This window comes from Cervus elaphus, chromosome 12 (genome assembly GCF_910594005.1).
Source record: "Cervus elaphus chromosome 12, mCerEla1.1, whole genome shotgun sequence".
Lineage (NCBI taxonomy): Eukaryota > Metazoa > Chordata > Mammalia > Artiodactyla > Cervidae > Cervus > Cervus elaphus.
In genome coordinates this window covers 26123640-26148486 of record NC_057826.1, presented here as the reverse complement: position 1 = coordinate 26148486, position 24847 = coordinate 26123640, and the positions used below count along the sequence as shown (strand labels likewise).

General features: G+C 37.0%; 1 protein-coding gene across 4 annotated transcripts in view; it reads left to right on the top strand.

The window, feature by feature from the left end:
• The window catches only part of SYNE2 (spectrin repeat containing nuclear envelope protein 2), a 315690-nt gene that overhangs the window by 132309 nt on the left and 158534 nt on the right, over positions 1–24847 (top strand). For all 4 annotated transcript variants that reach the window (XM_043921131.1, XM_043921132.1, XM_043921130.1 and 1 more), the window contains exons 32-45: positions 1457–1607; positions 9598–9756; positions 10395–10556; positions 11442–11543; positions 12497–12697; positions 13466–13637; positions 14168–14280; positions 15410–15612; positions 16339–16458; positions 16557–16848; positions 17907–18058; positions 18950–19259; positions 20437–20601; positions 23551–23892. In XM_043921131.1, coding sequence (XP_043777066.1) covers positions 1457–1607; positions 9598–9756; positions 10395–10556; positions 11442–11543; positions 12497–12697; positions 13466–13637; positions 14168–14280; positions 15410–15612; positions 16339–16458; positions 16557–16848; positions 17907–18058; positions 18950–19259; positions 20437–20601; positions 23551–23892 — 2644 coding nt within the window. The remainder of the gene's footprint in view (positions 1–1456; positions 1608–9597; positions 9757–10394; positions 10557–11441; positions 11544–12496; positions 12698–13465; positions 13638–14167; positions 14281–15409; positions 15613–16338; positions 16459–16556; positions 16849–17906; positions 18059–18949; positions 19260–20436; positions 20602–23550; positions 23893–24847) is intronic.

Here is a 24847-nt window from a genome sequence, read left to right as displayed (position 1 = left end):
CTTGTGTCCCCTTCCACTTTAAGGCCAGCAGAGTAGCATCTTCAGATCTCAATCTCTGTCTTTCTTTCATCTCTGCTTTTGTTATCGCATCTCCTTCTGACTCTGACCCTCCTGTCTACGTCTTATAAAGGCCTTGTCATTATACTGTACCCATTCAGATAATCCAGGAAAATCTCCCTACTTTAAGTTCCTTAATCTAGTCACATCTGCAGAGTTCCTTTTGCTATGTATATAAGGTGTTTGCAGGATCCAGGGATGAGGACATAGATGTCTTTGAGAGTTGGGGGCATTACTCTACCACACCTTTCTACTTGATTGACAGGTATTGTCAGTCAATTACCACCATCTTTCCTACAGAGCCTGAACAAGGCTCAGAAGTTTTCTTAATTTTGTAGCAGTCAATGCTCACCAGTCCCGGTTGGCAGTGCAGCTGGATAGTCTCCATCCTTACCTTCCTTTCCTTTCTGCCTGAGGGTGGGAGTGGCCGGGAGGGCTGACCATTCTAGGGACCGTACCACTCAAGCCAAGAGTTCCAGTTGGGTTAGGAAGTGGGAGGGACTAATAGGAGATTCAGGAGCAAGAAGAGAGAGAAATCGAGGTGGTCTTAACCCCCGCCCTTTTCAGCAGAGGTTCTGACCGCTCTTGTTGGCTCCCTCTTTGGCTCAGGGCACTTTCCTCTTTCCTGTGGAGGCCAGGTGGTGCCTCTGTGATTGGAAAGGTTAGTCTGTAGGTGCCTCAGCTCCCCTGTGGTTTCCCTTAACTCCATCCTCAGAGGTCCTCCCGCCACAGAACTCCATCTGAGGATGCCTTCTGCTTCCTGCTGGAACCTCAGTAGACAGTATTCAAGATGAAGCCTGTCTGTGGTGTTTGATCTAGTCCACTCTTGGATTTTACAGAGGAAAGAAGTGAGGTCCACAGAGCCTGAGTAATTTACTTAAGGTCACATGACTAATTTTACCCAGCCATAAATAGAAACCAGCTGTCTTTTAACTGCCGCAATATCTTTTCTCCTTAAGCGTTTTTTTTTTTTTTTAAAAAAAGGCTAAAATCTATAATGAGTTGAATTAGACATTGAATCGTATTGAATTAACACTGAAACAATATCCAAAAATAATGCTAAAGAGGCATCATTTTCCAAGATATTTTTTAGTTAATGATGAAATCGAGGTGCTGATTCCTTAAGGTTATGAATCCTATGTTTCTGTCTGGAGCTTACATCTGGTAACTTTTTAATATTGACCTGGTGAAAATAGTAATCCAGTCCTTATTTAGACCGTCCATTTGTCAAATAATTAAATATACCATCATTCTTGGGTTACATTGTAAAACAATATTATAAACCATGTCTAGAGGAAAAATCCTTCTATAACTTATTAGGTTATTTCTACAGCATACTACAAAGAGAAAGAATGGTTTTGTAACTTTCAGAAATTTAGTCTTGTTATTTTTTTCATAGCCTTGACCAATGTGAAAGAGTTTTGGAGCTCTTAAAACAGTATCAGAATTTTAAAAGTGTCCTGACAACATTAATTCAAAAAGAAGAGAATGTCATCTCCCTCCAGGCTTCCTACATGGGAAAGGAGAACTTGAAGAAAAGGATAGCAGAGGTGAGTCCAAATTCCAAAGGAAGCTTTACACAGCGGCCTCGATTGCAAGCCTGACAATAGAGAGAAGGTTATCAGTGGAATCATTTTCAAAATGTAGTTTAGAAGTAGTTATTAGTGACTATGTTTTACCACGTATACAAGAATTTATTGAATTTACCCCGGGGCTTGAAAAAAAGTTGGTCCCCAAGTTAATACTGGGTTGCATCTGTTTGGGTTTTGATATTGGTGATATGGTTCTGTTGGAGTCTGGGCTTGCCCTTGCTGAAAGGTTGGAACAGTCTATGCAATGACTTTCTACCTACGAAGAACCTGACTTCACCACAGCCTTAAGAGAAAGAGGGTACTAGGAAAATCCCTAACATTGGTTGTTAGTGAGTAAACTCCAGGAGTTTGTGATGGACAGGGAGGTCTGGCGTGCTGCGATTCATGGGGTCACAAAGAGTCAGACACGACTGAGCGACTGAACTGAACTGAGTGGATAAAGAAAAAATTATCTTTTTATTTCTTCACTTTCTGTAAAGATGTGTGAGCTTATCTCTAAGTTGCTCCATCTGTGTTAATAGCCTTGCCAATCACAACTTTATAGTCTAAGAAGAATTATACTTTTGGACACTAGATGTCATTGTTTTCTATGATTTTATGTGGTTATCAACCAGAGTGGCAGAAGAATGGAATACTTAGAAAAGAATATGTTACACTGTATTCTTATACACCAGAAAATTACATCTCCTCTTGGTTTTCTGAGTACTCTATACTAAAGTGCTGTCAGAGTGTCAGAGGGATGTGTGAAATATCATCTACTTGATACACCTGGCTGTTAGAAAGCAGTTTTATTAAACTTTCCAATGACTGAGAGCAACATTAATGAAGCTTATATACAGACATACTTCATTTTATTAGACTTCGATTTATTGTGTCTTTTACAAATTTAAAGTTTGTGACAACCCTTTGTCGAGCAAGTCTATCGATACCATTTTTCCAACAGCATTTTCTCTTTGTGTCTCTGTATCACATTTTGGTAATTCTCGCAGTATTTCAAACCCTTCACCAGCAAAGGTTGTGGCTTGCTAAAGGTTCAGAGAATGGTCAGAGTTTTTTTTTGGCAGTGAAGTATTTTTAAATTAAGGTATGTACATTGTTTAAGACATAATGCTATTGCACACATCATGGACTGCAGTGTAATGTAAACAAAAATTTTAAATGTGTCTGGAAACTAAAATATTCACATGACTTGTGTTATTGCAATACTTCCTTTACTTCCATGGTCTGGACCCAAACCTGCAAGGTCTCTGAGGTATGCCTGTAGACCAGATTCTTAAGGACAATTTAGTCTTTGTCTAAAACATGTCCCAGTTCACACAGCTACTTTTCTACTCCGCCCCCAGCATCCATTTTCCAGCCTGTGCTCTTGTTTCAGGATCCAGGTCTCTGCCTTAGATACTCACAGATCCTGAGTCCCTGCCTTTCAAACTGACCAGAGAGCAAATCCCTCTTGACTTGCAGCTATTCTTGGTTTGTGTGAATCCTCCCCAGCCCTGAAGTCCTGCCTTTGTCCCATTAAGTGGGATCCTGTTACCAGCAGAAAGTTGCTTCTTTCCTGATTAGGTGAGGTAGCATCTGTAAAGGGCCTGCAGAGTGCCTAGTACTTAATCAACCCATTAATGGTATAATATGCTTTCTGGGCAAGTTATTTATCTGACTAATAAAACTTCTTTCTCCTTCAGGCAGTAAGCCCCTCTCCTGGGTGAGTCCTTCTGCTGGGAATCTAGGTTCAGGTCTTGATCCCTCTGCCATAATTAGCCCCTCTAATGGCTATTGTCTTTTTTCCACTTGGGCTGTGTTAAAAAAAATTACCATAGACTGTGGGGAGGCTTATAAACAACATAGATTTGTTTCGTATCATTCTGAAGACAGTTCTCACAGTTTATAACATTCTGCCCTTGACCCAAAACATGTACTTCTTACATGTAAAGTTTTTCATTCTTTCCCATAAGCCCTAGAAGTCTTTTTAAAATTAATTTATTTTTAATTGGAGGAATTGCTTTACAATATTGTGTTGGTTTCTGCCATGTATCAACATGAATCAGCCATAGGTATACATATGTCTGTAGCCCTGGAAGTCTTAACTTGCTCCAGCAAAGTCCAGCATCTCATCTAAATTAGATTATGAGTGAAACTTAAGGTTCAGTTCATTTTGAGGGAAATTCCTCTTGTTTATCTAAAACAGATAGACTGACAGAAATTCCACCAGTAAAGAGGGATTTGTTCAGGATCAACATAGAATTGCATTTTGGGGTCTGCAACTATTGAAATCATGCGCGGGTCCTCACACAGCAATGAAAGGAGAATGCTTTTATATGGGGGAAAAGGAAGCTGGGCAGCCAGCAGTAAACAGTTCATGGCCTTTTCATTGGCTAAGGCCTTGCCGATAAAGGAATCTTTCTTCTTCCTATTGGGCTCTGCTACCCCATCTGGTCTCCTGACTCTGTTTAATTGAGATTTCTGTTTATTCACTTTCTTATACACTACATCTGTGAACCCATGAAACCAAACAAATTATATGCTTTCAAAAATATAGTGGTGGGACAGGTGTAGGATAGACATCCACTCCAAAAGAGAGGAATAGGAAAGAAGAAAGAAGTATTGGGTCCCCCCAGGTAAGTCCAAAACCTAACAAGACAAACAAAAGTAAACCTTAAGTCTTGAGAATAATCCTCTCTGGCTTGATGTTCCACCTACCAGGCCCACTGATGACATAGCCTTACCACCCCCCGCCCCCCACGCCCAGCTTGGCTGAACAGGTTAGCAACTTTCTCTGTAAACAAAGAAATAAAGTAAGGATAGAGGTTAAATAACTTTCCAAAGATTATATGGCTAATAAGTGACAGAATTATTATTTAAGCTCAGCCTGTCTGATTACAAAGTTGTGTTTCAATCATATTATTGTCTTCTCTGACTGAAGACATATTTGAAACGTGTATTGTAGAAGTAAAAAATGTCTAACTTTATACCTCTTTCTCAAGTGTAAAGATTTACTCACATGAATATCTTGAAATTAATGAAACAAGTAATTATGTTTAAGAAATGTATAAACGTCCAGGTTTTTACTATTAGATTGAGAATCTTATATCTTGCATGGTATCTTTGTATATTTGCTGAAATAATGTATCCTTTTGTATGGGAGATATAGAAGTACACTTGTGTTTAATCATTTTCTCTAATGCTTTTTTTTATCTGTCTGGAAAAAGCAAATTGTGGTGCCAGCTGTTAATGTAACTCTGTTAATTTTGTGATGACTTAGGTATGGTCTTGAGAAAACAGTCGACCTCTGGCATGTGTATTTCAATGATACTTTGCACCAGTGGCTGAAATATGATACCACTGAGAACTTTTGTCCTTAAGAACCATAGAAACCTGGATGTTTATCTAGGGTACCGTGCTGAATTTCCACTCTCTTTAATGAAAGGCAGAAGTGCAAAAGTAAGACTGGAAGGCTAGAATGTCAGGGGACTATTAAAGTTTGGGAAATGTCAGAGGTATCTGGTTTCCTTTATTTACTCCTTCCATTCATTGTAGGACAAAACCTGCAGCTCCTGTCAGCACTAGAGGTGTCCTCTCCTGCCCTTGCTTTTATCATCACCCACCAATGGCCTGTGTCGGTGTAACAACAAAGCTCTTTGAATGTAATAAAAAACAGGATACATACATATATATGTACATGCATATATATTTTTTTTTTTTCATTTAATTGAACAAGTGTCTATTATGCTCAATGTAAAGTGTCCTGAATGGGTAGGAAAAAAAACACCAGAGTCTACATCTCCGCTCTGCCAAAGTATTAGTCAGCTTCAGGTCAGGAGACAGAGACTGCCCAGTTTTGTTTTGTTTTTTTTTTTGTTTTTTTTCATTTAAAACGTTTAAGTAAATTTCATTTTTTAAATTGAACTTTTAATTTGAAATAATTATAGATTCACATAGAGTTATAAGACATAATACAGAGAGATCCTGTGTACCCTTTACTAAGTTTTCCCAATGGTAATGTCTGGTGTAACTATAGTACAATATTGTAGTCAGGTTGCAGACAATGATACAATCAAGAGAAAGAACACTTCCATCACCACATGATACCTGGTGTGGTCATCTTATAGCCCTACCATTTCCCTCTTGCTCCCACCTCCTCACAACCACTAATATGTTCTTCATTTCTGTAATTTTGTCATTGCAAAAAATGACAGTCCATGGCATTCTCCAGGCCAGAATACTGGAGTGGGTAGCCTTTCCCTTCTCCAGGGGATCTTCCCAACCCAGGGATCGAACCCAGGTCTCCCTCATTGTCGGTGGATTCCTTACCAGCTGAGCCATGGGGAAGCCTAAAACGTAACCTTTAGGGATTGGTTATTTTCATTTGGCATAATTTTCTGGAGATTCGTCCAGGCTCTTCCATACATTGATAATTTGTTCTCTTTTCTTGCTGGGTGGGATACCATGGTATGAATGTACCACAGCTGGTTTAATGGTCACTTCCAAAGGACGTCTGGATTGTTTCTAGTTTTGAGCTGTTATAAAGCTTTATATTTATAAAGCTGCTATAAATATTGGTATAGGGTGTGTGTGTGTGTGTGTGTGTGTGTGTGTGTGTTTATTTGTCAGGGATAAATGCCCTGGAGTATAGTTCCTGGGTTGTGTGTTAATTTTTCAAACTGTTTTCCAGAGTGGCTGTACCATTTTACATTCCTACCAGCAATGTATGAGGGATCCAGTTTCTGCACATCTTTACCAGCATTAGATATCTTTTTGTTTTAGTCATTTTTATACACATGTAGTGGTATTGCTCTGTGATTTTCATTAGCATTTTCCTAATTGCTAGTGGTATCAATCAGCTTTTCTTGTGCTCATTTCCCATCTGAATGTCATCTTTGCAGAAATCTCTTTTCATATCTTTTGCTCATTTTCTAATTAGATCGTTTTTTCTTTTAACTGTCTAGTTTTGAGAGTTTATATATGTATATATATTCTACACACTGGTCATTTTTCTGATATATTGTTTGCAAATATTTTCTCCCAAACTGTAGCTTGCCTTTTTACCTCCCTAACAGGGTCTTTGCAAACAAAAGATTAAAATTTTGGTAAAGATTGGTTTATCAGTTTTTCCTTTCATAGATTGTACTTTTGGTGTCAAAGTCTCAGAATTGTTTGCCTGGCACAACATCCCGAAGATTTTCTCTTATTTCTTTTTCTAGAAGTTTTATGGTGTTATGATTGACATTTAAGTTCATCATCCATTTTGAATCAGTTTTTGTATAAGGTATGAAACTTTGGTCAAGGTTCATGTTTTTGTTTGTAAATATCCAGTTGCTCCAGCACCATATGTTGAAAAGATTCCCATTTCTCCCTTAAATTGCTTTTTCATCTTTGTGAGAAATCAGTTGAGTTATTTGTTGGATTCACTTTGATCTATTGATCTGTGTGTCTGTCCCTCTGCCAATTGATATAATCTTTATTACTGTACCTACATGATAAGTTTTAAAATCAAGTAAACGTCCCACTTTTTTCTCCTTTTTTCAAATGTCTTAGCTATTATAGTTCCCTTATTATTCCATATAAATTTTAAAATAACCCTGCCTATATCTACAAAAAATGCTGCTAGGATTTGATAATAATTGTATTAAACTTGTCCATTGGTTTCAGGAAAATTGATAGTTTTACTATGTTGTCTTCTGATCCATGAACTCAGTATGTGTCTGCATTTATCTAGATCTTTGATTTTTTTATTTGGCATTTTATAGTTTTCAGCATATAATCACTGTATATGTTTTGTTAGATTTACACCTATTTTATTTTTGGGTAATTGTGGATGATATTATATTAAAAATTTTAGTGTTCATGTATTCATTGTTAGTATAAAGAAATACAGTAGATTTAAAATTTTTTTTCAGATTCTTTTCCATTACAGGTTATTACAAGATGTTGAGTGTAGTTCCCCGTGCTGGACAGTATGACCTTGTTGGTTATCTATTGGTTATGCTATATAGTAGTGTGTATCTGCTAATCGCTGACTCCTAGTTTATCCCTCCCCGTTTCCCTTCCCCTTTGGTAACCCTAAGTTTGTTCTCTATGTCTGTGAGTCTGTTTCTGTCTTGTACGTAAGTTCATTTGTATCTTTTTTTTTTTTTAGATTCCACATACAAGTAATATCATATGAGATTTGTCTTTTTCTGTTTGACTTACTTCATTTATATGATAATTTCTAGGTCCATCTTGTTGCTGCAAATGGCATTTCATTTTTTTAAATAACTGAGTAATATTCCATTGTATATAGGTACCACGTCTTCTTAATCCATTCCTCTGTCAATGGACATTTAGGCTGCTTCTATGTCTTGGCTATTGTAAATAGTGCTGCAGTAAATATTGGGATGCATATATCTTTTTGAATTTGAGTTTTCTCTGAATATTGTGCATGTCTTTTTCCCTGAGTTTTGGATTTTTTCCCTTTTTTTCTTTTTTAAATTATCAAAGTTTGATAACACATTTACAAGAGACTTGGAAAATACAAAACAAAGTTACATACAGTTTCACTATATATTACAACTGAGAAGTGCAATCTATTTTTATATGTTTACCTTGTATCCTGTGACCTTCCTGAACCAACATATCAGTTCTAGGGCTGTTTTTGTAGATTCTGTGGGCTTTCTGACATAGATAATCATGTTGTCCACAAATAAAGACAATTTCATGGCACCCAAAATAGAGGCTTCCTTGTTACTGGTTGAGGGTGGGCATTCTCGCTTTCTGCAAGGTTCCACTGCTATCACCCTGGACCCTCTTTACAGCTCCTTATGTAGCCATCCCTGACATCATGAGTGTGTGTGTGTGTGTGTGTGTGTGTGTGTGTATGTCACTGCTCAGCAGGAATGAAAGTCTGAGCTCTACCTGGCCTTCTTTTTCCTGGCTGGGGGAGAGTGGGGCTCCTGTTACTACCTGGAGATGGTGGTGATCTAGGCTCTCTGCTTGACCTTTGCTGGTACAGGATGGGGTTGGACCACGTGTTTTCTAAGGGATTTTGCTCCAGTGGGTATTTCCTAAAAGTTTTCTGTTTTGCTGCGTTGTCCTATTCCTGGTTCTTTGGCTGAAGAGAAAAGATTTTTCTTGGTCTGTACAACGTGGATATTGCCAGGTTCTGACTTCTCCAGCACACACTCTGGGATATGCAAGGGAAAAGGAAAATTCAGGGAACTCATCACCAGGCTGGCTTCAGGAGCTGATACCCCCAGCCATTCTCCCTCCTTGATCTCCTCACTTTTTAGTTGTATTAAGTCTGTTTTGTAGGTGATGTCCAGGGTTTTTAGTTGTACTTAATGGGAATAAGGAAAATTATGTTCACTGCGTATTCCAAGAAATGGAAGTCCTGTCCCCCATGAGGATATAATTTTTAGTATTTTATTTATGAGAAATCACTATTTTCAAGTTTTATACAATCATTAAAAATGCTTGTGTAAACTTAGTAAATTGAGTGGAAACATTAGAATTGCATTACTCAATGCTCAAATTTTATTTTGTAGTTTAAAATCGTTGGCCTTCTGATAGTGTTTCACCTTCTATGTTAGAAATGATGTGGGAGTTAAAATCATGAAAGATTAAACTAGAAGTCATATTATTGATGTTTTAGAGCTTTGTCTGTTTTAATCAGATGAGCACTTAGGTTCTTCAAAGTTATAAAAATGATTCCTATTGGAGCAGTCTAGGAGCTATCATTTTTCAGACCACTGAATAGAGGTAACTTTTTTGGTAGAATATTATTTCATTTGACTAGAAACATAGTTTTAGACTATTATAAATATTTCATCATGCAGAGTGGGACAAGGAATTTGGGTGTAGGATTATTATTAAACCAGAAGTTCAGGATTCTAATAATTTTTTGTTGAAAAGTGGAACAATAAGCCTTACCGGTTTGTGTCAGTATATCAAAACACGTTTCATATCACTTTTACAGATTGAAGTTGTTAAAGAAGAATTTAATGAACACTTAGAAGTTGTAGACAAGATTAACCAGATCTGCAAAAATCTGCAGTTTCATCTAAATAAAATGAGAACTTTTGAAGAGCCTCCTTTTGAGAAAGAAGCTAATATTATTGTGGATAGATGGCTTGATGTAAGTGATAATTTGATTGACTAGAAATTCTACTTTATAACAATTAAATTGATCTTTTCTTTTGCATCTTTAATATTTTTATCTAATTACAAAGTTCAAAAGTGCTTATTATAAAAAAAAGTTCAAATATTATAAAATTTATTACTTAGGATTTAACTTTACCCCAGAGTTAGGTACTACTAAGAAATGGGTCCATACTCTTAGATCTACAAGTGCATACTCAACTTATTTAAAATAAACTAGTTAATATATTACTCATCTATGCAGGTTATTGATGTTCAGCTTTGTATTTATTTACTAACTTTTGGTTGAGTAGTAATGATACTTTATGAATTACAAATTAAGAATTTGTATATTTTGAGCTGGATTTTTGAAAGCTTCTTTTATTATTGTGGTTTAGAAATGAGGAAGACTATTTCTTTCAGTTGTTTATAAACTTCAGCAAATCAGCTAAGTCATTTTTGTAGAATAATGAACTACATGGTATATTAAAGCAAAATTTTTGTTGATAAATAAAGCAAATAATTTAGCAAATAAAGGTAATCTAAAATTTTATCTTAAAGTTGTGTTTGATTGAAACAGTGGTTCTTATACTTTTCACCATTTAATGTATTATTTTTATTTTTTAACTATGGCAGATAAATGAGAAGACAGAGGACTACTATGAAAATCTTGGTCGAGCTCTAGCTTTATGGGACAAACTTTTTTACTTAAAAAATGGAATTGATGAGTGGACTGAAAAGGTCCTTCAAGAATTGGAATTACATCAACTGACTGAAGAGGAAACAGAAAAACTGAAGGTAATTGAACAGAAATAGAACATATGTCCTTTTTATAGACATTGGCATTTTACTATCAAGTTTGCTTTCTTGAAGAGGGATAGAGAAGTCACAAAGAAATCCTTTATTTCTTTCCTTATTCCTCAAGGGAGACCTGAATTCCATTGTCTTCTTTGTGGTAATCCAGGAAGATGTTAGCAGGTATTAATGTGCGTTCATAGACAACCTGGAGGTTCATAGGTAAAAGTGACCTCGGGGATGGGTCAAGTGTGTGGCAGCTTGAAGCAGGATCTTAGTTCTGTGGCTGGGAATGAACCTGTGCTATAGTAGTGAGGGCGCTGTATCTTAACTACTAGACCACCAGCAACTAGTGACTAGAAGCTATGCTCTGGCTCTTGTGTTTTTTGAAAAAGAATTTCAACAAAGAGACATAAAATAGTGAAACAGGTAGCTGTCTCTTTATTAAGAGAAAAGTATATATGGATAGGCACATGGATGGCCTCAGAGGAAGACAGGAAGAGAGTCGTGCAGTTATATGTGGTTCAATGTAATATAAAAATGTATGTATGCATGCATGATGACTACAATATACCAAGTCTGATGCTTCAAATTTTTTTTTCTCTAATTTTGGTCACTTTATTCACTTTTAAGTTCATATATCCATTTTTATACTTTTGGAAAAGACTTTCAAAATGTGTTATTGCCAGAGTGTTTCATTCAGTTATAACATATGCCTGACTCATGAAGACACTTAGTTTTGTATCTCCCAGGACTCTGTCAAAAATCAAGTGGTTAGGGAAAATTTAAAACTCTTTTAGTTGCCAAATATTTTCAGTAGCAATCATGGGTACCAGAAAATAAAGTATAAAATAAAAATATATTTTCTATTGACATTGTGTGTTTTAGGAAGAGTTACAAGTCCATGAACAAAAACCTTCAGAATTTTCTAAAAGAGTGGCTAAAATACAGTTCCTGCTTCAAAGCAGTGAAATACCTCTTGAATTACAGGTAAGAGAATTTTTGTTTAAAAGTTGCAATTAAAAATGCTCTCTATCCTTGATAGTAATATTTATAAACCAGAATTCTAAAACTTAAACCTAAAATAAAAACAGAGTCATTATTTGATTCACCTTTATTTGTGTCCAACAAAATTTTTAACAGTCAGCATAATTTATTATATTTGTTCCAATTTAGAATGAGTAATTTTTTGCATTGTTTTATTCTTAATTCACTTATTTCACGGACCTCTTGTGTGGAAGGGGAGATGTTACTGTGCTCCCATGTAAAGTAACAAAGGTTTCCTCATTAAGTGTTCTTGGGCATAGGAGGGAGTAATACGGCTCAATGATTCCAGGTTTGTTAGTTGCTAGACAGAAAAACAGAGAGATTGCCCCGACTGTGATTTTCTGTTGTATGGAGAGATTTGTTATACTTTTACTTAAATCAAAATGCAAAAGTGCCCAAACATGAGCTCTGGAGTCAAACTTTCTGGGGGAGGGCCTTGCTCTGCCACCTGCCAACTTTGTGCTCTTGGGCAAGTTGCTTATCCTTCTCAAGCCTGAATTTTGTATATAAAATACTTACCATGATTCTATGTACATAATAAACAGTAAATGCTGGCTATTTACTTTTTTATATATATGCTTTAATATTATTTTCCAATGAGCACCATGAGATAGTGCCTCAACTGGTATGCTAAATAAAACTTGTTTCAAGGGGAAGAATTCAGTTCCTCTCTTAGAAAAGAATTAGAATGTCAATTTCAGTTTTTCATGTTACTCTTTTTTTTTTAACAGCAATATTTAAACTGTTGTATCATCATGTAGAACAAGGAAAAATCAGAGAGAGCTGATTTCACATTGAAATGAACAAAGTTTCAACTCATTCTTCAGCAATGCAGTTGTCTTAAAATCTAGTTAAATCAAATCCGTGACAGTACTTCACATGTTTCATAATTTCAGGTCATGGAGTCTTCTATTTTGAACAAGATAGAACATGTGAAAATGCGTTTAACAGGAGGATCCACCTGTGGTGCAGTCAGTGGCAGCACAGCTGAGCTGAGGGAGGATCTCGACCAGGCCAAGACCCAGATTGGAATGACGGAGTCTCTCTTAAATGCCTTGTCTCCTTCCGACAGCTTGGAGATCTTTACTAAACTAGAGGTACTTGCTAGCTACTTCTCTTCTCTCAGATTTATTTTCACACTTATTTCTGATGGTCTTATCCTTTTGAAACTAATACAAATAATTATTTTAAAAAATGAATGCCTAGGGAGAAAAGTCAGAAAAACAATTTGTGTATGTTTCACCTTTTAATTGGAGAAAGAAATGGCAACCCTCTCCAGTATTCTTGCCTGAAGAATACCATGGACAGAGGACCCTGGTGGGCTACAGTCCATATGTAATATCAAATAATTATTGACCACAAAGGAATTAAAAGGTGAGTGAGTTAGTGAAAGTTGCTGAGTTGTGTCTGACTCTCTGATCCCATGGACAGTAGTTCACTAGGGTCCTCTGTCCATTGAATTCTTCAGGCAAGAACACTGGAGTGGGTTGCCATTTCCTTCTCTAGTTAAAAGGTGAAACTGTAGAATACATTTATTGGGGCTTCCCTGGTGGCTCAGCTGGTAAAGAATCTGACTGCAATGTGGGAGACCTGGGTTCGATCCCTGGGTTGGGAAGATCCCCTGGAGAAGGGAATGGCTTCCTGTCTGGAGAATCCCATGGGCAGAGGAGCCTGGTGGGCTATAGTTCATGGGATCACGAAAGTCAGACTTGACTGAGTAAGCACATACATTTATTATCTAAGAGAAAGCAGATCCACCCAGTAACAAATTATCTAGGTTTTAATAGAAACAATGGATACCTAATATTCTGTGTGTAAATTGAGCCCGTTTCAAGTATTGGTTGTTTGTTTGTTTATTTATTTAGGAGATTCAACAACAAATTCTACAGCAGAAGCACAGTATGATATTACTTGAGAATCAAATAGGTTGTCTGACTCCTGAACTCTCTGAATTAAAAAAGCAGTATGAAAGTGTCAGTGATTTATTTAATACCAAAAAAAGTGTTTTGCAAGATCACTTTTCTAAGTTACTGAATGGTGAGTGCAATGCTTCCTTACTGTTTCTGGGAATATTGAAAAGTGAATAGGTACTGTGAACACAAGGGCTAATTAATCTAAGCTTCACTTAGAGATGATGGTTGCACAGAGCCTATTTAAGGAAATAATATTCAGATGAATCTTTTGGGAGCAAACACCACTGATGTATGCCTATTATAAAAGACATGTCTTTTGTTCAAGTCCCAGATCTTTATTTCATGAAGGAGAGGCACCTGGGTCCTAGTGTTTGACCTGCCCACTGTGGTCAGAGTTGGGGAGATGCCTCTGAGCAGGCTGCCCTTGTAGGTTTCTGTGTGTGTCTTGTATGATTGGAAAGGAGGTTTGGTATAGAAAATATGCCACAACTATTGTGTAGGTTCTTTTAACCCTCAAAATTACATTCTAGTTTATTACCATTTTACAGTGACTTGTACCTATGGCATGGGGAGCAAGTTTCAGAATCTCTCAATTTAACAACGTAGGTGAAGTCGTCTTTGAATAAATACAGCTTCCTTTGTTTTTTCCTACAGATCAGTGCAAGAACTTTAATGATTGGTTTGGCAGCATTAAAATGAACCTTAAGGAGTGTTTTGAACCATCAGAAACGAAAAAGAGTGTGGAGCAAAAACTACAAAAACTTTCTGTAAGAAGACGTATATAAATTTCATTCAAAATTTATCAAAATTAAAATACTGGAGGCAGAACTGTATATAAGTAGATAGGATAATAGTTATTTTGACTTAGTAATTTCTGTACATAAAGATAATATTTACAAAAAAAATCTGACCTTTTCTCAAATATTTTAACACTCTATGTTTACTGGGTAAAGTTGCAAGTGACTTAAACAGAAAACAGTTTTCACAACTATTCTAAGATGCTGTTTAACTTTAATGTTTGCTGGTGAATTCAGTTGTGTTGAAATCATATTTGATAAAAAGAAATAAAGGCTTTACTTAATTTGGCTCCACTCAATTTCCTGTAACATATTGCTTGACTTTTTATAGAATCTCTTCCCAGCCATATTTTTTCTAAAAATTGTAATTGAATTTTAATATACTGCTGATGAGAGTGAAGTAGAAGGTAGCCTGAGATAAGAGGCATTAATAGGACATTTAAAATGTATATGGCACCCTCAATTCTTGATCACTTTATGGTAGATTATCAAGTATTTTAGGTGATAAGTTATGCTCTCCAGCTTATTGATGGCATTAAATGTCCCCAGTATATTCCTTGCTTTGGTGATAACCATTCTTTATCGACGGAATCATTTTTCTTCTCTTTTTTTCATTTAGAGTTCCAACTTTTTTCTTTTCTTTAAATTTGCTCATTCCATGGGTCTCAGCAATTGATACTCAAACATTGAAACCCAGACGTTGAAATAAAATTCTGATTTTGACAAAGTTGAGTAGAGAATAGGCTGTCTGGTTTTACATATTGTTTGCCAGAAAGGTGCAAATAATTAGGAGAAGTTGAATGGAATATGGCTTTCCCAGTCTCTCTCCCACTGACCCACACGGTGGCATCATTTTGCTTGATGTGATTCCTGGAGAGTCAGAGGCAAATGCCAATGTACACACACAGTCTGGAACTAATATAAATAATCTTTTGATAATTTGCCATTGGAGTTAGCTGCATCTCCATTGCTCTTCTTTTACAGAGGAAGTTATGAAGATGGCTTGTCTGTGTGCTGTCTTGGAAGAGTATCACTGGGGTGACAGGGACCACACTGAGGCTTGCCTGTAGGATATAATTCACTTTTTGTCTTTCTTAAGGATTTCTTGACTCTTGAAGGAAGAGGCAGTGAAATACAGCAAGTGGGAACTGTACTGAATCATGTGAAAAAACATCTGCCCAAAGCACCTGTTAAGAAGCTTAACAGTTGGATCGTAAGTCAAGAAGTTGAATTAGAAAAAATGGAGTCCATATGCCAGGCACGAGCAAGGGAGCTGGATGAGTGCGTGCAGCAGCTACTGAGGTAGGAAGCAGAGGTGATCTTTCATAGTGAACTTACTATGAAAGTTTACTCATATAAACTCTTCGTGTGTACTCTGCCTCAGTGCAGCTAGCAGTGGGATACATATACACACGAATTTCAAAAATAAAATATGTACTTTCAAACCCGTGTTTGCCACTAGGGATACAGAGGTTTGGAGAATTCTTCAAATTATGGCAAAGGTTCAGGGGAGAGCCCACAAATATTTTCTGTTTGTTTCTTATTCTTTATGATATATCTCATGCTCATGCTCATCGCTAAGTCATGTTCGACTTTTTGTGACCCCAGGGACTGTAGCCCGCCACGCTCCTCTGTCCATGGAATTCTCCAGGCATGAATACTAGAGTGTGTTACCATTTCCTCCTCTAGGGGATCTTCCCGACCCAGGGATCAAACCCAAGTCTCCCACATTGACAGGTGGATTGTTTACCACTCAGCCACCTGGGAAGCTTATGATATATATTTATGGCTTATTAGAGTTTCACTATAATACATGCTATTATTATACAGATTTTAATGTTATAATTTTGCCTCTAAATTTGTTATTTATCACATTATTTTGTATATAATGTTACAGTTTTTTTTATAAAGAATAATAAAAAAAAAAAAGTAAAAAACCTGGTTGGTTTACAAGATTTGTGCCAGTCTTTTCTTCAGATAGACACTTTTTGCTGATTTCATATTTTAACATCTGTGATGTTGTTTTAGACTCCAGAATGACCACAGAAACCTGAGTAAGTGGTTGACCAATCAAGAAGAAATATGGAAAGAAATGGAAGGAACACAAGAGAAAACTGAGCTGTTTTGCCAAACTCTAGCTAGAAAGAGGTATGGCTGATCTTGCACAAAATGTGTTTCTTGGGGATATGGTTTCTGAAGGTGTGTCGTGGCTCCTATAATCTTCCAATGATATTTGGAATTTACAGGGAACAATTCGAATCAATGGCCCAGTTGAACAACTCTGTGAAGCAATATGGGATTACTGAGGAAGAAGAAATAGTAACGGAATCAACACATTTGATTGATAGATACCAGACATTATTGAGACAAATATGTGAAATTGACAAAGAGGATAAGTTACCTCCTGCTGAGGACCAGAGTTTTAGTGATCTTGCACATGATGTAATTCATTGGATAACAGGGATTAAAGAGTCCCTTATGGTTTTGAATTCATCTGAAGGCAAAATGCCACTTGAGGAAAGAATCCATAAAATAAAGGTATAACTGTGGAAACTAAATGTCAGAGGTCAGGATGAACTCCAATTTTTAAAAGATTTAGAGGAAAATTGCAGAGATTTGTTTGTTAATGGAAAATTGGATCACTGTGGATTGGGTGAGAAATTCAGATGACTGAGCTTACAAAAGAGAAGGGCTGTGATGGATCTAAAATTATTTTAATGCATATAGAAAGGAAAGGTATATCCTCTCTTTGTGAGAACAGTGCCCAGTTGTTATCTATCTTCACTGAGTGCAGATATGAAATAAAGGCTATAAATTAGAACTGCAGCAGGTAGGAGTTTGCTAGGATGTTAAAAGAATAGATGTCAGTACATCAAGAGGCATTGGCAATATCAAAGGGCTGGAGAAGAGTTCATTTTCAGAGTGGATATGTATGGTTCCTAAAGGGTATTAGATCCTGAGTGGGTTGAGTATTTCCTGGTTTATCAGATACTAACTGTGGAGGAAGATAATGGTCAAGTTTCAAGGGTTAGTTTGATGTACAGAAGCAATCAGAATTGTTTGGGATCACATCTGAAAGGTTTTCCAGAGAAGGTGAATCTGAAGTAGTGTTTCCAAGAAGAGAGGAACTTTATTGGGGCAAAAGAGGAAAATCAGAGTACAGGGAATGAGAATTAATTATGTCGTGCTGGAGAAACAGGAGTTGGCCTGTGACACTGTGCATTTTCCTTTAGGAAGCCGGATACCCACTGTTAGGTGTATAAAGGCGTCTTGTTCAGGTTGTTACCCCAACTCTTTATTTATAAATAATGGTGCAGGTTGGAAGGAGGATTTGCCAGGGATTTTTTTTGTACATAATTTCTTTAAGTACAGTTGAGAATTGAGAAGAGAGTAGGTAATGTGACAGATGTTTACTGAGAAGCAGTTCTGTACAATGTGAAGGATATCTTTGTATTTGGGGCATATGTAAAAGTGAAAAGGAAATTTTGAAATATACTCCACAGTTAGAATCTCTGAATGATGTTTATAAGTAAAAAGATATATGTAATCCCCAAGTAGTATGAATGAGATTTTAAGATCATTTTTATTTAATTTAGGAAATCATTTTACTAAAACCTGAAGGGGATGCTAAAATACAGACCATCATGAGTCAGGCTGAGAGCAGCCAGGCTCCAGTGGTTCCAAAGACCCTCACTGATATCAAGAACCAGTGGGACAACACACTCCATTTGGCCAACACATATCTAAGGTAAAGGGCATGCCTTCACCATTTTCATGATTTTTCATTTCACAGTGAAGCCATAACAAGTGTGTTTTGTCTACCTTCTGGATGTAGATATAATATATCTGTTGGAGAGAAAGTAATGTCAGGGACAACCACAGTGTTGAGGCAGAAACAGAGACTAGTTCTCTGGATCAGACATGAAACTCACTGTCATAACTCCGTTTACTTTGGCTGGTGCATCAACCCACCGTTGGTAACAAATTAACATTGTCTATCATTCCACCTTTAATAACCTCCTCCTGTACCAAACCTCCTGTCCCCAGACAACCTCAGTGTTTACATTACTAGAGGATAATTTATGCTTTTAAATATATACGCTAAGAGAAACGTTTATAAATGTCTGAATTACGTGGACATAATTCTGGTGAAAATTCTTAACTCGTTTCACATCAAATCATGATACATTTAATATTCGGTGGAAATGTAAATTTCATATTTTTATAATGAAGCAGTCAGATCAAAATTAAAATCAAGCTGTAGGAAACATAAGCTAGTTAGTTGGCCAATATACTGCTAGCTTATTTGTTTTACTTAAAAAGAAAAACATAGAATAATTATATTTAAACATAATAAAAACTGGAATAGTTTGAAATCTAAATTATTAAACATTTTTCCTCAGATCAAATTATATAATGAAAACAATGGTTTTTTAAAGTCATACTACAACTAATTTTTATCTTGATTTCTGAGTTAAACTTAGGGCCATTTAGGATGTTACAATGCCAAAGAGGTCTCCAGGAATAATGTACAGTAGTGTTATTTTAATGCTTTTTATAATAATGCATGTTGTATTATATGATGCAAAATGCTGTTTTGTTGTGTCATTTCATTTATAAACTATTTTGTAAAATTTAGCCATCAGGAAAAGCTTCTACTAGAAGGCGAGAAGTATTTGCAAAGTAAGGAGGATCTGAAATTAATGCTCACAGAACTAAAAAAGAAACAAGAAGTGGGCTTTGCTCTGCAACCTGGTTTGCAGGAGAAGAAAGCTCAATTAAAAATTTGTAAGAAGTTCCTCCAGAAAGCACAGGATTTGACATTCTTACTAGAAGAGTTAAAATCTCAAGGAAATTACCTCTTAGAGTGCACTAAAAATCCCAACTTTAGTGAAGAGCCGTGGCTGGAAATCAAGCATCTACATGAGAGTCTTCTTCAACAACTACAGGTGAAATGCTCAAAACAAAACTTTAAGTGATTGTCCTCAGTATGCATAATTATGTACTATTTGTGTATGGGACCATTTTTTAGTTCTTTTGGAAAATCCAAAGCTTAGATACAAATACTAGCTCCACAAAATGGAGGAATCAATTTGGTCAGTTTTGCTAGAGAAATCTAGTGTGTATTATTTGATGATAATGTTATCTCCTGTCATCAAAGTTCTCCTCTTCAGGGATTAGAAGGTTTAAAATTTTTTTTCCAAGCCCTCCACAGTGAAAAATGTGGAGTCCTAACCACTGGACTGCCAGGGAATTCCCTTAGGCATTTTTATGTAGGTGATAGTGTCAAAATTGTCCATGCAGCATCCATCCATCCATCCATCCATCCATCCATCAGTCTATCATTGCATTCATCCATCTATCCATCCACACATCCATCTGTCATCTATTGTGATAGTTGTATCCATTATTCTGTATAAACTTTATCAGGTTTCTCCCTTGAGTCTTTCCACATGATCTACAATAAAAGAATTAAGAAGTAAAATGTCATTTTGTCATGAAGCATAGTATTATCTTAAGAGAATTATTTATATTCTTTGCACAATGAAAGTTGGATTCAGTGTAAGGTTTGCCTGGATTAGAAGTCTCACTTACACAGATAGCAGGAGTTGTGCAGAGGTGAAGATGATGCTCACTTGGCTGTAAGTTATTTAATTGCTGCTTTTCTCATCAGGTGTGGTCACCTTATTTTCTTACTCCAGGAAGAGACCTTGACAGTGGTTTTGCTCTTGAGTTAGGATTACTTTTCCCCAACTTTGGGGTTTGATTCTTAGGAAAGGAATCTGAGGTTAGGTTGATTTCACATAGTCTCATTTCTGAGAAGGATAATTGAGGGAGCTGCTTTATTATGGATGTTTGTGATTTGATGATATAATTTGTAGCCATTTTCATTTTGTAAACCTCTGACAAGTTGTTTTTGGGAGTGAAATGAAAGCAAAGAAACATGGGGTGGGGAACGAATAAATATCTTAACACTAAAAATTTTACTTAACTCTGGATGATTTATGGTCTTATTCCTGTTTCAAGATGAACCCTCATAAAATAAATATTTATGAACAATTTAATTTTTTCTGAATGAGATAATTCAGAGATCTAATTCGTACATTGTCAATGTTTTATCTTTAGGATTCTGTGCAGAAACTAGAAGGTCATGTTCAAGAACACGACTCATACCAGCTTTGCGTCATAGACCTAAACACTGCATTGGACTATATCTCTAAGGAATTTGTCTGTTTTTCTGATAGGCCTGTGGATGAAAGAGCAGTTGAGGAAAAACTGCAGAAACTGCAGGTATTAAGCAATATCCAGAAATGATAGGCATTTAAAAAAATAAGTATTAATCACAACTTGACAAATCAGTGTCCTTGATCAGAAATTCAAATGCTGAAAGGAAAGAAATAAAAAAAGAAAAAGAAATTAAAATGCTGAAAATGCTATTCAGATAACTGTTGGATAAAGTCCTATCTGGTCATGAAAAGTGGGAATGTTCTTCGTTAGTGAGCAAATCCATTTAAATTTGAGTTGGACGGTATTCAGCCCTCTGGACCCTCAGAGATAATTCCACTCATGACCAGTCAGCAGCTGCTGGAGATCTCTGTCTTAGGAAAAAGCACAGTGATTCCAGGAGATAACTGGGTAGTCAAATGGTGCACCTAACGCAATAAGGCCAAAGGGGAAATGGTTCAATCTTGCAATCTTGGGAGTTGTGTAATTTTCACTGTCTTTATTTTCATACTCATGGACTATCTTAGAACTCTCTGCAGATGGACAGCTTTTAAAATTCCCACCCTCACTTCAACAACCCCTCAGCTTACACAGTAAGCATTGCATCTCTTTACCCGCATTCTCAAAACACATTCCTTGGAAGCTCACTGTTTGCACAGTCAACACATGCAGTATCCTCTGGAAGAAAACAGTGAAGCATGTTCTTTACTTTACTGTGCTGCTTTCACAGTCCTTTGGAGATTACATGGGGTGAGTCTCAGGAAGCACTAGTGGCTTGAGTTTGGGAATTTCTGATCTCTTCTTTTTAGGAACTTGGGAATCAAGCAAGACTCTCCCTTCAGAATAGCTTGACACTGTCACAAGACTACCTCCCCCTCCCCTTTTTTTTGGCCACATGGCATGCAGGATCTTAGTTTCCAGACCAGGGATTGAACCTGAACCCCGCTGCAGTGGAAACGCAGAGTCTTAACCAATGGACCACCAGGGAAATCCTACCTCCCTTTTTAACAGTGATAATTTGACAAATGTTGAGTGTCATCATGTCCAAGCCTCTGTTTGGGTGCCTCAGTTCAGTTCAGTTCATTCGCTCAGTCATGTCTGACTCTGCAACCCTATGAATCACAGCACACCACGCCTCCCTGTCCATCACCAACTCCCAGAGTTTACTCAAACTCATGTCCATCGAGTCGGCGATGCCATCCAACCATCTCATCCTCTGTCGTCCCCTTCTCCTCCTGCCCCCAATCCCTCCCAGCATCAGGGTCTTTTCCAATGAGTCAACTCTTCGCATGAGGTGGCCAAAGTATTGGCGTTTCAGCTTCAGCATCAGTCCTTACAATGAACACCCAGCACTGATCTCCTTTAGGATGGACTGGTTGGATCTCCTTGCAGTCCAAGGGACTCTGAAGAGTCTTCTCCAACACCATAGTTCAAAAGCATCAATTTTTCAGCACTCAGGTTTCTTCACAGTCCAACTCTCACATCCATACATGACCACTGGAAAAATCATAGCCTTGACTAGACAGACCTTTGTTGGCAAAGTAATGTTTCTGCTTTTTAATCATTTGGGTGCCTCAGATACTGAGAAAAGTATAAGACATGAGCTATAGTTGGAAGGAATCTCAGAAACTATCAAGTTCAGATTCCTCATTTTATATATGATGAGCTAAATGACAGAGCGGGGGCTACTACTTGGGTCTTCTGACCCCACTAGACTTCTGTACTTGAGTGTCTCATAGTTATTTGTGGTTCAGCATGTCCAGAAAATAACTCGTCATCTCCTTCCTTTTCTCTATACCCCGATTCCTTTCCTGTGAGCCTGCTTCTTCTCCTCTGACTCTGGAAATCTACACCATCTCTCAAGGCTGCGGGTCGGAAACCTGGATATCCTTTCTTAGGCTGCCCAGTCTAGATGGACATCAAGAGTTGTCTCTTTCATCTCTGGGTTATCTCTACAATTGGTCTCTCTGCTCTCACCCCCATTATCGCTGCTTTAGAGCAGACCCTCATCTCACAGATGCCTGTGTTTGTTAGGTGTCTGAATAGGCTCCCTGCCTGCGGTGTCATCCTCGCTGGTGCAGCTTGCCCCTGGCCACCTTGTATCTATCCAAAATGCAATCTGTAACTCCCTTCTTCCAGCTGAAAATGTTTCAATGACCTGTGCATATTTGTTAGCATCTATCTTTCCACATCTATTACAATTGTCTGTTTACTTCTGTGTCACTCTCACTAGGCTATAGGATTGTTAAAGGACTATATTTTACTCATCTATGTAATTTCAAAACTTAATCATATTACTCGCGTGAATGAATGAATACTTATTGTGTAGTCCATTAGAACAGCGAGTAATAAATACAACATAGTTCACCTAGTAACTTTTAGGCTTATTCTGTTTCAGTAGTAACTTCCATACCTGCTATAGTTTATCAAATTCCTTTTGAGTCTGGAAGTCTCAAATTCGCTTCATTCATTTAAGCATTTAGTAAATATTGATTGAGTTCCTGCTTTATTTAAGATATTGCATTTGATTGATTTAAGCTTTTCTCTGAATTTTAAATGTTAGCGCTAGATTCATATAAGCACATACTAAATGATTTTATTCTTTTTAGGGCCTTGCACAAAGTAGGCACTTATTATTTAGTGTTTTGGTTGTGTTTGATTTTAGTATTATTTATATATTAATTAGTATCTTGAACAAAATATATGCTCAACAAATAGGTGTTGGCCATTTCCTATGTTCTAGGAATGGGTTGTAAACATATTCTTCATTACTTTTTATAAATGTAATCTTATAAAACCTTCTAGTATCTTATAAAAATCTGTTGGGGAATTTGATCTGGGTCACTACATTAGTTTAAATTTTGCCCAGCGTTTCTTCTTTGTGATATGGGTTGATACGTTTCTTACAAAGCTTCCCACTAGTGAAGCAGAATACTCTATAATTTACAAAAGTCAACCAACTCTTGTGATAATTGAACAGTGATACTTTGGTGACAATCTTTTCTCTGCTCACAGGAACTAGAGAATAGTCTCCATTTACAAGATGGCACATTAGAGAAGATTTTAACTTTAGCAAAATCCATCAAGCAAAATACATCTTCAGCAGGACAGAAGATGATTAAAGATGATATTAAATCACTGAAGTGTAAACAAAAAGAGTTGGAAAACAGACTTGAATCTGCTAAGCAGGAGATGGAAAACTGTCTCAACAGCATTCTCAAATCAGAATGCTCAACAGAAAAGAAAGCAAAATTTCCACTGCCAGGCAGAGAGGAGCAGGTCACTTCTGATGTACAGGAGTCCACTCAGGACTCAGCTGCAGTGGAAAAGTTGGAGGAAGACTGGGAAATAAATAAGGTTAGTGCTTGTGATTGCAGCTCTAAGACATCATGTCTGCGAATGAAGAGGTGTTGTTGTTGTCGTGAATCAAGCCTCCTGATTTCATAATTAAACCCTCAATGTGCTGGCTATTTATGATGCTCACTTGTAAAAAGAGCCCTTAGGAAACTGTCCAGGATTTCAGCGGTGAAATATTACTGTTCATCTGTTAGAAATGTCAGTCATCAATTTAGGCTTATTATTCTCTCTGATATGTAATCAGATACAGTTTCTTAGGTCAAGAGCTCAAAAGCAAATTAGAGAAGGCAAAAGAAAATGTGTTTTACCCATTTCCTTAGGGAAAAAAAAATCTAACAGCTCTATTTTGGTGGGTCTTTTTTTTTTTTTTTGGTTGATTTCATAATGAAATCAGAGACTGTTTGGAAGGATAGGTGCCTTTCTTTATCTTCTTACATCAACCCTATACTGCAAATGTATTTTTAACTGTTGTCAGGTCATTTAGTGTGAGAATAATAACATTCAGGCTTCTGATCTTCCCTGGGGAGAAGAAAGAAGAATATCGTTTTGTTTTCATTCTAAACATCCAAATGGGTATATTTCCCTGTGGCTCTTAAAGTGCTTTCTCATAGGTGAGAGATTGAAATGGAAAAGGCGCAAAGAGCTATCCAATAAACTACATTTGAAAGAGTTTCCCTGTTTGGCAGCCTCTCACAGTCCAGGGTCCATTGGGATAACAGAGAAAGTTAGCCCTTTCATTGTCAGCAGTTTATGGAATATGTGATACACAGGGATAAAGAGAATCTGCACTTCTGTTGTCTTCTAAGAGCAGAAATACATGGAGGGACTTCCCTGTGCTGGTCTAGTGGTTAAGAATCCATCTGCCAATGCAGGGGAGCATGCAGGGTGTCTGGGAAGATTTCACATACCTTGGGGCAGCTAAGCCCATGCACAACTACTGAGCCGGTGCTTTAGA